This window comes from Abrus precatorius, unplaced genomic scaffold (assembly GCF_003935025.1).
Source record: "Abrus precatorius isolate BTA unplaced genomic scaffold, Abrus_2018 Scaffold6, whole genome shotgun sequence".
Lineage (NCBI taxonomy): Eukaryota > Viridiplantae > Streptophyta > Magnoliopsida > Fabales > Fabaceae > Abrus > Abrus precatorius.
In genome coordinates this window covers 18,487,732-18,502,874 of record NW_020874406.1, presented here as the reverse complement: position 1 = coordinate 18,502,874, position 15,143 = coordinate 18,487,732, and the positions used below count along the sequence as shown (strand labels likewise).

At 32.0% G+C, this 15,143-nt stretch overlaps 3 protein-coding genes across 3 annotated transcripts; all 3 read left to right on the top strand.

Annotated features, from left to right (window-relative positions):
* The first annotated feature begins 839 nt into the window (after nt 1–839).
* Nucleotides 840–2,882, top strand: LOC113869038 (endochitinase-like). The gene is made up of 3 exons (XM_027505145.1): nt 840–1,195; nt 1,938–2,085; nt 2,513–2,882. Exons 1-3 carry the CDS (start codon nt 904–906, stop codon nt 2,880–2,882), a joined length of 810 nt encoding a protein of 269 aa, XP_027360946.1. The 5' UTR covers nt 840–903.
* A 1,950-nt stretch (nt 2,883–4,832) lies between these two features.
* On the top strand, nt 4,833–5,741 carry LOC113870313. Its single transcript, XM_027506907.1, has one exon. It carries the CDS (start codon nt 4,833–4,835, stop codon nt 5,739–5,741), a length of 909 nt encoding a protein of 302 aa, XP_027362708.1.
* Nucleotides 5,742–7,120: 1,379 nt separating this feature from the next.
* LOC113870312 (DNA (cytosine-5)-methyltransferase CMT3) lies at nt 7,121–13,561 on the top strand. The gene is made up of 20 exons (XM_027506906.1): nt 7,121–7,297; nt 7,476–7,592; nt 7,682–7,789; nt 7,870–7,989; nt 8,236–8,335; nt 8,458–8,675; nt 8,764–8,829; nt 8,908–9,156; nt 10,660–10,718; nt 10,819–10,885; nt 10,991–11,320; nt 11,427–11,495; nt 11,582–11,668; nt 11,776–11,863; nt 12,132–12,250; nt 12,335–12,436; nt 12,546–12,589; nt 12,662–12,731; nt 12,929–13,032; nt 13,263–13,561. Exons 1-20 carry the CDS (start codon nt 7,121–7,123, stop codon nt 13,438–13,440), a joined length of 2,472 nt encoding a protein of 823 aa, XP_027362707.1. The 3' UTR covers nt 13,441–13,561.
* Nucleotides 13,562–15,143: the final 1,582 nt, after the last annotated feature.

Here is a 15,143-nt window from a genome sequence, read left to right as displayed (position 1 = left end):
TATACAAAACGGTATAGAGAAGAGGGGGAAAAAACTACCAAACAAGCTTTCCATGGCTATCAATCCCAGCTTTTCTAAATCCAATCTCTTCTCTCAATCTTTCTAATGCACGAGATTTCCTTTCTCTCAGAGAATATACCAACAAATATATATATTCTTCTTTCCTTGATGAACCTGTTGTAGGAGCTGAAATAATAACAGTAATTATAATAATAATTGAGAAGAAGAATAAGAGGTAATAACTGTGATCAACAATAATAATAGTACGTAGTAATAGTAATTTTTTTCCTTACTTGCTAATATTATATGGTATAAAAGGAAGGTAGTTGTAAAATCACTAGCAATAGTAGTAGTTTCTGTTATTTTTCATTATATTTTATTATTCATTAAACTTATAAAATATCGTAAAATCATTTAAAAATTATAAAAGGAAGCTTGTAATAATTACAATGAAAAAAATTCTTTGCATCTCTGTACATCAGACTAGGATGGAAGGAAGATAAGGAGTCTAACAGGAACACAATCACAAGAACCCATCTCCACAATTAATCACAAGAACTCATTGACCCATTCCTTAATTTCTTTTCTTTCAACTTATGGTAAAAATTCATCCTCTCATTTTTTTTTTCTTTCTTTCTTCTCTTATTTTCTTCCCATTAACTCAGACATTGAGATATAGTGCTTAAAAGATATCTTTGGTAGTACCAAATTTCTGCAACTGCCAACTCCACTAACTCATCAAAATCCACCACTAGATATTTTCAAGATGATGTCACATAGCCCTATTCTAAGAACGGGAGTTAAGAAATAAACACACCATGAAAGGGACCATTGTCAATATATAATGAACCTTCGTGCTTACCTACAAGCACACACAATTCCATTCATAACACAATACAAAATATGAAGTTAGGCACTATGTTTGGCTTGGCCTTAACATATGTCCTTCTGGTAACCTCATCAAAGTTCCTTAGTGTTGCTGGGGATGATGTTGGAAGTGTCATTAGTGCTTCTCTATTTGAACAATTGTTGAAACACCGAAATGATCCAGCTTGTGAGGGAAAAGGGTTTTACACATACAATGCTTTTGTCACCGCTGCTAGATCATTTGGTGGGTTTGGCACCACTGGTGATTTTAACACTCGTAAGAGAGAGATTGCAGCTTTCCTCGCCCAAACCTCTCACGAGACCACAGGTTATACTTACACATTAGTCACTTCTTACATATTAAGGTTCTTGTCACCAACAAAACACAAAACTTACACACAAATAATGATTGTTAGTTAGGAATTTAATATGGTTGTTTTGAATAACCATGACTACGTTTTAAAAAATAAATTGGCAAATATAAGAGTCTATGCTATCTGTTAAGCGATAAAAAGTTATAATACACGTTAAACAAATTTTTTTTATCAAACATTTTAAATAATGAATACAATTTTGTATATGAGCTTATAAACTTAAAACAAGAATTTGTTCTGCTTTTATATTTTTACTATTTTTCATTTTTAATCGGTTTCTTGTAATATTTTATAACAAAACTATATAGAGTAATATGCCTAGCTACGATTCATCGAAATATAAGTGAATTATGATAGTGATTAGATAAACTTTATTTATGATAATAAGCTCAGTTTTTATAAGACTGATTTTAAAAAATTATATATATATCTATATATATATATTTCTTACATTTTTTTATAATAAATGTTTTTTTTTGTAAGAAAAACATTTATAGTTACTTAAAACCGAAAGAAAATCATATTAAGATTAGTTCTTGTGAGGATATCCTATTGAAAAACCAAAAGAATCTCTATATTAATTAGTGTGTGCAACTTAATGAAATAACTAGGGCTTATTAATTGGGTACAATACTGATGTCTCTCATTATAGCATTGTATTTGATTCCAACGTTAGTTACACATGATTGATGACAGGAGGAGCTGCAAGTTCCCCGGATGGACCATATGCATGGGGTTATTGTTTTGTCACTGAAAGAGATAAATCCAACCGCTACTGTGATGGCGGTGCACCATGTGGCCCCGGCAAATCATATTATGGACGAGGACCCATTCAACTCACCCAGTAACTCTCTCTCTCTCTCCCCCCATGTGTCTGTTTGTCCTTCATAAATAACCATGTGAACATCCAGATATTTTCTTATTTCTTGTAAAAATATTATTTTTTGTTATATCTTAAATATATTAAATACACCACCAAATTTGTGGATCAACCAGTAAGATGTTGTTCTAACTCAACTAATGATCTCAAGTTTGAGTTTAAATTCAGATAAATACTCAGATTGAAGATTTTAAAAAAACATTAAGTACACTTATTTTTTGTTTAATATTTCCTCTGCAAAACACTGAAAAGATCAATAGAATGATATCATAAGAATGTATATTATTATTCTAACTAGAATTATATAGTTTGTATATGTCATTCTGTAAGCTAGTGACCCTATGATGTTGTTAATGGTTATTTATTTAATTTTTGATGAATTTTGGAAAAGCAACTACAACTATGCTCAAGCTGGAAGAGCAATAGGAGTGGACTTAATAAACAATCCAGACTCAGTAGCAAGAGATGCAGTAATATCATTCAAGACAGCAATATGGTTCTGGATGACACCACAGGGTAATAAGCCCTCATGCCACGACGTTATCACCAATAGGTGGACACCATCTGCTGCCGACACATCAGCTAATAGATTCCCAGGTTTTGGAGTGATAACAAACATTATCAATGGTGGGATTGAATGTGGTAATGGTCCAACTCCTGCATCAGGTGATAGGATTGGGTTTTATAAGAGGTACTGTGACATTTTCGGCCTCTCTTATGGTCCCAACTTGAATTGCAGAGTCCAAAGGCCCTTTGGTTAAGTTGGGCTCTTTGCTTGTAATCGCCACAGAACACCAATAACTATAATGACTATAATAAGAATGCTGCAGCTGGCCCTGTGTGTTTTTCAGTAAATTTGCCAATGTATTGTGGACCAAAAATATACAAAGAGAAACTTGTGTGGAAAAAAAGAAGAAAAACTCGTGTAAGAGTTCTGCAATAAAATTGCTCGTGTTTGTAGTTTTTTCTGAAGCCAATAATTGAAACCTTTTCTATCATTTATTCCTTTGAGCAAGACTCTCACAATTTTATATTAATTCAAAGTTTTTTAATCTTATATATATATATATGAAAATTATATGAAAATAAGTTTTTTAATTGTATTTTCATAATTATTTAATCTGGCAAAATTTGACAAACAATCAAAATAGTATATAATTATAATTCTATAATTACATAAATAAAAGTTATATCATATATAAATTACGCGATGGTCAATCTGCAACTGATTCTGTAACATACTGCATATGATAAAAAACCAGATGATTGACAAAAAAAAAGAGAGGGTCCAATTTGTATTAAGTTTGAGTCAATCAACCTGAGGATTTACATTACCGTATTACTTGGTTTGGGCCGATTTTTACTTTTTAGGGCCCTCTGTGATAGGAATTTTCTTTGTCTTTTGTATTGATTCCAAAAGTTTTCTCTGATTTCATTTTCCATAACGAAACTTCAAGTAAATTTCATTTTATCGACAGAAGAAAACATTTAAAAAAAATCAGCTGATACAAAATTTTAGTACAGAAGTCACGAAAACGGTTTTTAACCATTATTGCATGATTTCCTTTGATAAATCTATTTTTAAATTTCAATTATTTAATTTTGAATCAAAAAAGCATACAAATATCCATTAGTACCAAATATCATCTTTCGTACCAAATAGCGGCACTCAACAAAAAATTTGAAATTCCAAATTAAGTGGCCATTTCCTATGTTAACGGGGACGGTCAACCCAAAAGTGTAGCCATGTTCATAGTCTTATATATATATATATATATATATATATATAGGGAGAAAATACTTATTCACATAACTTCATAAAAAATCTGAATTGCTTTTTCTGTGTTGAGAGGTTGATCTTAAAGATACCTTTCACGGTGAATTATCTACCAGACCCTCTTTTATTGAACTAATCATTGGAGACAACAAAACTGGGAATTCCTATTAAATTTGAATGTGTTGAGAAATGGATGCATGTTGTAACATTTTTATGGTACAGCCACTAAACTAAAGCCTCTATCCTAACGTGAATTGTATATTTTGATTAACCATAATATTTTGTTCTACGTACTTTCTTTACAGATACAAACAAAATTGGTCTCGGATCCTCCAGCACATGGAATACAAGTTTAGAATTAAATACCCAAAACATGAAAAATTTATATGCATTATTGAAGTTTGACGGAATAACACTATATCAAAGCCAAAATTCTTACCTATATTTCGTGCTAGATCCTGCCTTGTTTGTCATTTTCGTTTTACCCTCTTTCATGTAAATTGTTATACTTTATTCTCATTAAAAAAATATGACAATCATGCAATGCCAGCTTGTGAATTTCATGAACAAATGCCACAGGTTCAATTGAATCTTTTGAGCAGATCCTACTGCTATTTATTGGGGAGACAAGAATGAATGTTGCTCTTCCAGCTAGTACATGTCTACATTTCCAAGCGCATAACAATTTGTTATGTGCCACATGTTGCCAATGGAATAACCAAGAGACTAAATAAAGCATTTGGTGCTGAAAATTGTAGGCCAAAATGACAATAAGATCTTCAATATTGGTAGGGGGATACTTTACTTGTACTACATTAATACAGCATATTATTTGGCTTGAAGGGTCCATGCTGGTCTCAAAAAAGGGTTATAAATACATAGTATAAGTCCCAAGCCTAAGTAGTTCATTTCAGTATTCAGAAACATAGGAAAAATGGCCATAGAAGTTCATTACCATGTTAGATCCATTAGCTTGCCTTCTAGGCTACATCCATCATTACCCAAGATTGAAAAAGAGTTGAAAAGGCTAAAGACATGGGATGCCTCATCTCAATCACAGGCCTCAACTGACACAACAAGCTCTTTGCAAACAGTGGCTATCAAAGCAAGTCTAGCAGGGCTTGTAGAGTTGTACAATTGTGTACATGAACTCATTGGTAGCCCACAAACTCAACAGGCTCTTCGACGCCATGAAGGAAAGCATGTAGAGAAGCCACTTGACATGTCCATTGGCTTGCTTGATATTTGTGGATCAACAAGAGAATTGTTGTTATTGATGAAGGAACATGTGTTGGACCTTCAATCAACCCTTCGTAGAAAGGGTTTGGATTCAAGTATCAATAGCCAAATTTGTGCTTACATTTGTTTTAGGAAGAAGGCAAGGAAAGACATCTCTAAAAAGCTCAAAGCATTGAAGACAATGGAAAAAAACAACTCTAAATCATACCCTCCTTTAGATGTAGACCACCATCTACTAATGGTGATCAATGTTTTAAGTGAATTAAGTACTATCACCATCTCATTCTTTAGAAAACTCTTACTTTTTATGTGTGCCCCGGTATTCAAGAAAAACACTAGTGGGTGGTCATTGTTCTCCAAAATGGTTTCCACTGAATCTGACAAAGAAACGAGGATCATCAATGAGATGGGAGATGTTCATGTTATTCTTTGCTCATTCCATAAACGTTTTAGAAAAAATGAAGCAAAATTTGATGTACAAATAGTGAAGAGGAGATTAGGGGAATTAGAGGTGAACATTAGAGAGTTGGAGGTGGGATTAGATTACCTCTTTAGGTGTTTGATACAACAAAGAGTATCACTTCTTAATCTTCTCACACCCTGAAGATTTTGAGTTTTTGTACATCTGTAGCATAATGTGAGGTCGTATTTTTTGCAGCCTGAAATTTTCTTTTCTAATATAGGAGTTTTTTTGTCATATTATAAATCATAACGCAACAAGTTAAATTTCTTCAGGGTAAGAATAATAATAAATAAAACCATAATAAAAACCATCGTATAATCTTAGTAAAGTCTTCTATAAAGCAATACTTTCAAAATTCAGTATTTGATTATACTTTTATTTATTTTTTTAAATTAAAATTTTTTTTAATATTTTTCAAAAAAGAAAAAAATATTTTTGTACTATAAATATTATTGGTATTATTTTTTAATTTAAATTAGAGGCCTTGATTATCGACATAATAAAATATTAACGATCAACACACTAGTGTTAAAAGTTGATATACACTACGTTAAACTCTAATTTTAATTAAAGAACAATACCACAATAATATTGCACTTAAGTTTTGTTATTTTAAAAAGATACTTGCTTTGGTTCATTTGAATTATAAGAAAATTTGGAACATTTTATAAGTTGGTCAATAAATTTTAGACATATGTATGGTGTTTTTTTCACCTTGTTTATCATTCAATTTTATTTTTATTTAAAATAAAATTTTAATTTATGAAATTTCTTTTAAAAAGGCTCATAGTTTATTGTATAATTTTGAAATGTTTGAACCTATGCTTGCAAAATCATTCCTTCTTTACAAAGAAAGTGTCGCCGGAAACTGAAAGACATTATTATTAGAGATTTGTTACCATTAATGACCACTCAAATTTTAAAGAAGGGGTTGGGACTCACTGTATCTGTGCCCATTAATGCTATCGATTTCGAATCAGTTAACTAATTAATAACAAAAATATTTGATTTAGGTGTTCCTTTCTTCAAATGATGGAAGGAAGGCAAGAACACAACAAACGACAACACGAAATAGAATTTTACTAAATGCATGTCTGGTTCTGTTGTAAAAAATAGTAGACACGTGTTTAATTTGGTTAATTTTCTGACGCTCCATTTGAAAAGCTTAATATTTGCCAAACAATCAAATAGAGTTATACTATAATTATATAAGCTTTAGAGGGTTATTTTTAAATATAAAAAATAAAGCAATAATTTTATATAACTCACTTTTACTATTATGAATCTCTTTCATTTAATTTTCAGAATCTCAATTAAACAAGTTATAAGTGTATATAAATCCAGCAAAAAAGGGAAAATGAATTGACGATTGGAGCAAAAAATATTATTAAAAAAAAAAAAGGGTTTCCCTGGGTTGGAATTGAAGTTCCCGCGTGGGAGTGATTTAAAATTGCCCTTTTCTCATTCTCGTATTCGTTTCGCATTCTCTTGTCTTCTCTTCCAACGAAAGCAGCGACAACATGGGAAAACGCGCAACGCCACAACCATCCAATTCTCAAGACGACACCGTTTCGCTGCTTCCCTCTCAACGCAAGAAGCCCAACCGCTCTACTCCTAACCTCGACGTTTGCTTCGTCGGAAAGCCCATTCCAGCCACCGACGCCCGCGCCAAATGGCCCCACCGATACTCCTCTAAGGTTTTCTCCTTCTCATTCCTCTTCCTTCAAATCTCTTTATTGTTTCTTTCGCTCATTTTCTTCATGCCTCGATAACCAGGGCGGAAAGAAAGCTTCGGCTGGAAGCTCAAAAGAGTGAGTCTTGTTTTTCTCTCTTTTCTTCTACTCGATCTACACGTTTCGTATGTGTATTTATAAGTGTATACTGTGTAGGGATACTAGCGAAAACAGTGGGGATTTGTTGGCTCGATGTCATTTCTACCAAGCCAAAGTGGATGGGATAGTCTATAAACTCTACGATGATGCTTATGTCAAGGTATTCGGATTTCGGCGTTGGAATCGCATATTCCGTTTTGGTGAAAGCAGAACACGTTTGACATTTATCTGTTATGTTGGTTTTTTCAGGCTGAAGATGATAAACCTGATTATATTGCGCGTATTGTTGAAATGTTTGAAACTGTTGATAATGAGAAATATTTCACAGCACAGTGGTTTTACAGAGCGGAGGATACTGTGAGGCTAATTTTTCAGTGGCTTTTGTTTTTTCTCTTAATTGTTTTGGTTATTCATTTTCGGTTTTTGAATTTGTGCAGGTTATCAAAGATCATAGTGATCTCATTGACCAAAAACGAGTATTTATATCTGATGTCAGAGATCAAAACCCACTTGACTGCATTGTTTCTAAAATAAAAATTGTTCAAATCAGCCCAGATGTACGTGCTTCATAATTTATCAATTTCTTTTAGGGATGTTTGAAAGGGCTCATAGAAGTAGCTTATAACCGTTATATTAGTTTTTAAAAAAACTTATTTTAAGAGGCTTCACAGTGAAGTTGATGGGTAAGGTCTGTCATCTGATAATACCCTATTAAATGAGTATTTATTTAAATTGTTTGTCTTGATCAATTTCATAACTTCTTTATAATGTGGTTGAATCAGTTTGCGTTTTGCATACTGTAGGTGGACTTGACTATGAAGAAGCGAAAAATTCTTTCTTGCGATCACTATTATGATATGAAGTACACTGTTTCATACGTAACCTTTTCAAACCTTGACAATGGTAAGAATTTGCATTCTGATGGGATGATGATTTGTATAAAATTATTATGACTCATGGTCATTATTACTTTTGTACTACCTTGCTGAATTCTGGCATTCATGTAGTTTCCTCTGATAATGCAGAAACAGCTAGAACAGAAAGTGATGCAACTTCAACAATTTCAAGCGAATCTGGATCTCATGGCTGTGTTGACGATGTTAATACAGTTAATGAAAAGACTATTCAAAATAATAGTTCTGTTTCGTCTCAGTGGACTTTATTAGATTTGTATTCTGGATGTGGGGCAATGTCTACTGGTCTTTGCTTGGGTGCTTCTATAGCTGGCATCAAACTTGTCACTGTAAGTAGAGTAGTTTAACTTGACCAATCTGATTTATTTTAACTGTTCTTTTAAGCAATTTATAATGCTTTTGTATTTGATTTCAAAGAGGTGGGCTGTTGACATAAACACACATGCAAGTAAAAGTCTAAAGTTAAATCACCCTGAAACTCAGGTAAGTTTTATTGGCATATTGTAAGAACGCTTGATATCTTTATTCCTGTACTGATATTGTTTCCCAAATGAAAATCAGGTGAGAAATGAGCCAGCAGAAGATTTCTTAAATCTAATAAAAGCTTGGGCTAAACTTTGTGAGGAGTTTTCATTGTTAGGATCAGAAAGATCAGATTCTGATTTTGACGTGGATGAGGATGATGTTGATAATGTGAATAATGAAGTTTCAGTAAATCAGTCTGACTCTGGGGAATTTGAGGTGGAAAAGTTACTTGCCGTTTGCTATGGAGATCCCAACAATGTCAATAAACCAGGACTATATTTTAAAGTATGTTGGCTTTAACCCTGCACAATGCTTTAATTCTTTTACATATGCAGTTTAATGAATTTATTTGGATTGGCTTATTCATCTGAGAGTTCTTTGTTCGACCTTCTGAACCTTCAAAAATTTTATAGTTGTCTAGTTTTCCGGTAAACAAATTCAAGTTTGAGAATAAATTAGGTTAGCAGTTGTTACACAACATGCATGTACAATGCAATGAAATAATCATAAAATATCTGGCGTTGATATATTCATATTTTGAAGGGTTGTTATATGATGAAAATCATGATATAAATCCTTTTATCAAAGGATACTAAAATTATCTCTTTATTTATTTAAATATAAGTTCTTAAATAGTGTCATAAATATAATTATTTTATTTTAGGTGATATGACATGTGGATAACTTATTTTACAGATATGGGACATGAATATGATGAAAAGTTTTAAAGAAAAAAATTTGGGTATCAATATTTAAAATGCTTAAGAATATAGTTATTGTTAGTGGCGGAACTAGACCAATTTAATTGGAGAGGCTAAATATGTAAAACGCTAAGAGAGAGAGAGAGAGAGAGAGAGACCTAATTTATCTGTTGCTGTTGTAAAACTTTATATATATTGGATGATAATTACTTTATATATTCGAAGTTCCAAAATTTTATTTTATATTTAGGGTGTTAATTTAAATGAAAAAAAAAAAAACCAAAGTATTAAGATGTTCCTCGTTTATTAGGAATATTCTGTGGATGCTTATAAATCATACAATTCATATATTAGAACAAGTTTGCGTAATTCGAAGAGTATTTTTATTGGAACAATATTAGTCCAACTAAAACATACAAGTTACACTACAATGCACGTATAATGTACACATGGAAACTACTATCTCATATGATCATATGAGATTTGGTCTGTAAAATAATTTGAAGTCAAAAGTCGTGTATTGTAACACCTTATTAAGTTTTTCTTTTCTTTATATAACATTTTTTTATCGTTATTATATGGTAAAATTTTGTAAAATGTATAACTTATAAATACTGATAGATGTATCACATGAGATAATAAAATATTAAATCAATTTTAGTGATTTATTTTGCTATATAAAAAATTAAAAATAATTTTACATATAAAATAAAGAACAAAAAATTGGGGTGGGTGTGCTTGAATATAAGATAGCTTCCCCCTGGTTATCCTCATTTTTTAAATCATAATTAACGAAATGCAATTTTTTGCAATAACTATTCTAACAATTAAGTTCATATATTGCTTTAACTTTGATACTTTCATTGGCTTAGTCATCTTATATGCTGAGATGCCAAGAACATCTTGAGTTGCTGACTCAACAAATATTTGTCAAAGAAGGTGACTTGCCTTTATGTTTTGTCAGCTAGTCCCAGTGTCATTGATTTGATTTTATCGATTTATTGTTTATGTAGTCTCTTTTAATTATCCGGTGCAATGAAAAATTCAGTTAATAATCAATCTTTCTGCTGTTAAAATGACGACTTAGGTGCGTTGGAAGGGTTACGATTCCAGTGAGGACACATGGGAGCCAATAGAAGGCTTGAGGTTTCCCCTTGTCATTGAAACTTCGATTATTGTTCTGCATAACTTCGCTTTATGAAAATTTGATCTCTGCAAGATTCTGACTGTAATTTTTTTGTACCAGCGATTGCAAGGAAGTTTTGAATGATTTTGTGAAAAATGGATACAAGAAGAAGTTATTGCCTCTTCCTGTGGGTATCTCCATTCCTGGATACCATTAAATTCTTGGATGACACGGAAGCACTTGGTTCACTAATAATGATTTACAATTGATTTTGTCCTAAATGCTTGTGCAGGGCGATGCTGATTTTATTTGTGGAGGACCCCCATGTCAAGGGGTTAGCGGTTTCAACCGCTTCAGGAACGAACAAGCTCCATTAGAGGATATAAAAAATCGGCAGTTGATTGTTTACATGGATATTATTGATTTTCTGAAGCCAAAATATGTTCTCATGGAGAATGTCGTTGATCTTTTGAAGTTTGCTGGTGGTTTTCTGGGGCGTTATGCCATAGGTCGTCTTGTGGCCATGAATTATCAAGCAAGAATGGGCATGATGGCAGCAGGGTCTTATGGTCTTCCACAATTTCGCATGCGAGTTTTTCTTTGGGGAGCACGTCCCACCGAGGTAAAGTTATTATATATGCTTCTAGAATTTCTTTTTTCTTTTGACTATATATGTGAATGTTTTAAATGAAAAAGTTATTGATTTAACTACATTTTTTACTGGATAGAAATTGCCTCCATATCCGTTACCAACGCATGAGGTGGTATCAAGAGGTTTTGTACCAACTGAGTTTGAAGTAAGGACTAAGGACTAATAGATTCATGCATGTTCCCTTCATTTTCTTCTACTAGCAATGTCTGAATCTGATCGGTCATGTTACAGGAAATTACAGTTGCTTATGACAATAAAGAAACTTGTCAGTTGGCTGATGCCCTTTTTCTTGAGGATGCAATATCTGATCTGCCTTCTGTATGTTTATTTTGCTCACAAATACATGTTAACTAAGGGAATTAAAATTAAATTATGGTTTTGATGCCATTTCTTGCCTTGGAATTTTTATTTTTTCCATCAATTAGGTAACAAATGATGAGAGCCGGGATGAAAGGAACTATGGGACTGCTCCTCGTACCGAGTTTCAAAAATATATTAGATTGAAGAAAAACGGTTTGTTTTTATATTTGCCTTTTCGTTTGAGCATGCTTCTGTTGTTTATGCTTCGCTGAAAGTCTTTGCCTTTCTCTCTGAGTGGGAAACTAGATGTCTAAGAATTACCTTTGCCGTGCTCTGCATTGCTTCTGCTATAACTAGAATTTTGTTGTGGTAGTTGACTGTAGTTTAATGGTGTAAGAATATGTCACATCACGTCCACGCATTAAGTACATAATATTAGCGTACAGGAATTATTGCCTGATTATACGTTCTCTATTTTCAGAGATGGTGGGTAATATGGCTGCTGCTCAAAGCATATCACGTAGAATACTGTATGATCACCGTCCTCTGCAATTGAACAAAGATGATTATGACAGAGTTTGCCAGATTCCTAAGAAGAAGGTTTCGTAACTTGACCTTACGTGCTATCAGAACATTCTTGTTTCTCCTGTTAAAATATAGATGGTGCCTGCTTACTTTTGTTAGGGCGCAAACTTCAGAGATTTACCAGGTGTACTTGTGAAAGACAACAAAGTGGAATGGGATCCATCGGTTGAAAGAGTGATGTTAGACTCGGGGAAGCCTTTGGTATTAGTCTTTCTCACCTTTTCTTAGGGACATTTATTTTGACCCTAGTCCTTTGTTGAATATCAGAACATTTTTCTCTAATCTATATTTATGTTATGGTCTTGCATAGGTTCCTGATTATGCTATGACATTTGTTCGCGGGACCTCCTCGAAGTAAGTATATGATTTCTGTTATGTCTTTGGTCGTCTCTTAAAATTCCTAAGGTAACTAATTGGAAAAAACAGGCCTTTCGGTCGTTTGTGGTGGGATGAAATTGTGGCAACAGTTGTGACAAGGGCTGAGCCTCACAACCAGGTTATTATTTTCGCTGTGTGCATGATTTGATTTGCATTGAAGTACATTATTTACGAAAGTGCTTTATGTATGCGTTTTTCATTTAAACTCGTCATGTTAGTTGTTTGGTATGGATGAGAGTAGTAGCTTGCTCTTGGTCGTGTTCTTTTGCGTGTATCATTATGCATTGACTCAATCAAAAGGTTATTTTATCGTAGGTCATTCTCCACCCAACACAAAACCGAGTACTTACAATTCGAGAGAATGCGAGATTGCAGGGGTTTCCTGATTGCTATAAACTTTGTGGACCTGTCAAGGAAAGGTATGTTTAATAGGGTTCAGAATCAATTCTCAGTAAAAGTAAATGTAAATGATACTGGCCCAATTTGTTTGAAAAATTAAACCTAGCACAACCTTTAGTATTTTTTCAAAAATATTGTTATAGTTTATCACTTAAATCTTTTTATTTTCTTAATCTTTCATTATCACCTTCATTATCGCTAAACCTATATTAAACTTTTTCTGCACTCAATGGTTCTATCTTTACCAAAGGTACATACAAGTTGGAAATGCTGTTGCTGTTCCTGTTGCGCTGGCGCTGGGATACACATTTGGTTTGGCCTGCCAAGGATTGTCTGATGACAAGCCTTTGACAACAGTCCCTTTCAAGTTTCCAAGTTGTCTTGCCCATTCATCTTTAATTCAAACTGAGAATGATGATTCAAGTTGATATTGTTCCCACACAATGCCTTTCTCGCTGCCATTGCCTTGTTAAACAATAGCATTTCAATTCAATGTTTTCATTTTAAGGTAATAGTGGCCGAAGAAGGTATGCACGATTGTATGTACACTAGTGACATTGTTTACAACGATATAAAAATTTCTTTGGAAACGATTTTGCGCACTTTGAGTTGTTTTTAGGAACAAAATGTATTTTAGAATTACTGGCACGGAAACATTTAACTGATTTCAGCAGTTTTGTATCAATGTCAACGGAGTTTCATTACTTTGATTTTAGTTTTTCTGACCAAACTTAATAATAATTGTGGTTTTGTGCTTTTGTTTAGTGAGATCGAGATTTGAGGGTTTGAGCTTGAAAAAAGAACATGAAAACAATTTTAAAAATGGGTATCCTGTAGTATCGTCTAAAGTTCAAGACTTATCTAAATTGGAGATGGTAAATAACAAGGTTAAGATCTTGATTACATACTACATGGTTAGAACATATTCGCATTTTTACAAACTTGATTAATTTTAAATTTGTAATTCAGATGAAAAATGTAAAGTGTGCTCTTTTGAGGTTTTTCAAGTCAATATTTGTCAATAGTTCAAGTATTATTCTTTCAAGTTCTAAATTCTATGCTAATTTAAGCCTTCAAAAACTCCTTGGACCTATTCTATACATGCATGACAGCATGAATCACTAACAAAATAAGAACGGCAGAAACTATTAGCTACTATCTTTTTATTATAAACTGACAATATAGTGAAACGTTTTGACTAGAGTATGGTTAATTCATACAAATAAAGTTATACATTGGACAATGGATAGAAGCAGTTATTTTCATGGTTTGGATTTTTTTTTTTAGTTTTTATTTATTAATAAATTACTATTTTAAAATCTATTTATTATGACACAACTTTAATTTAATTTTAAAATTAGATTAAGTAGTAGTTCAAAAATTGAAATAAATTTGTTGAAAATTTTAAAAATAAAGATAAAGATGTATTGACTTAAAGGATAGAATTATTAAAATAAATAAATTATTCATAGGGGGAAAAAAGTAGAGATACTTAATTGAAAAAATAAGAGTTTATAGCAGTTAAAAATATCATGTATTTATACAATGTTATGCTAAAGTTCAGTAAAAATAATTTTTACATAAAAATATAATAAATGTTTTATAAATATATTATAAGTTCAATTCAATTTTAATAATGAGAATTAAGAATTAAATTGAATGTCAACATAAAGTAATTTTTTATTTTTAGTTTGATCTATTTTTAATTTTTATAATAAATTTAGCAATTTAAAAACAATATAATTGAATTATAAAAATATTTTACAAACAATTTTTAAAAAAATGCCATGACTTTCATTATTGTTTTCCCACAATTCTATCGTAATAGATTTTTGCTTATTATAACAAAACTTGCGGAATTCTGCTGGAAAATGTGCTAATGATTATAATTTATCCTTACATCTAAAAATGAATCTTTTATTTTTATATTTTTATATTAATTTTTATAATTTATCTTTATTTTCTTTATCACATCGTTGTTTTATCTTATATTTTTCTCTTCCTCTTCCCATGTCTTTTCTAATTATAATAATTAAAGAAAACATAAATAGAAAAAATTTCCTCTATAAATTTGTATTTATAAATGAAAACATTTTTAATAATTATTATAGTTTCCTTAGGCCATGTGGCA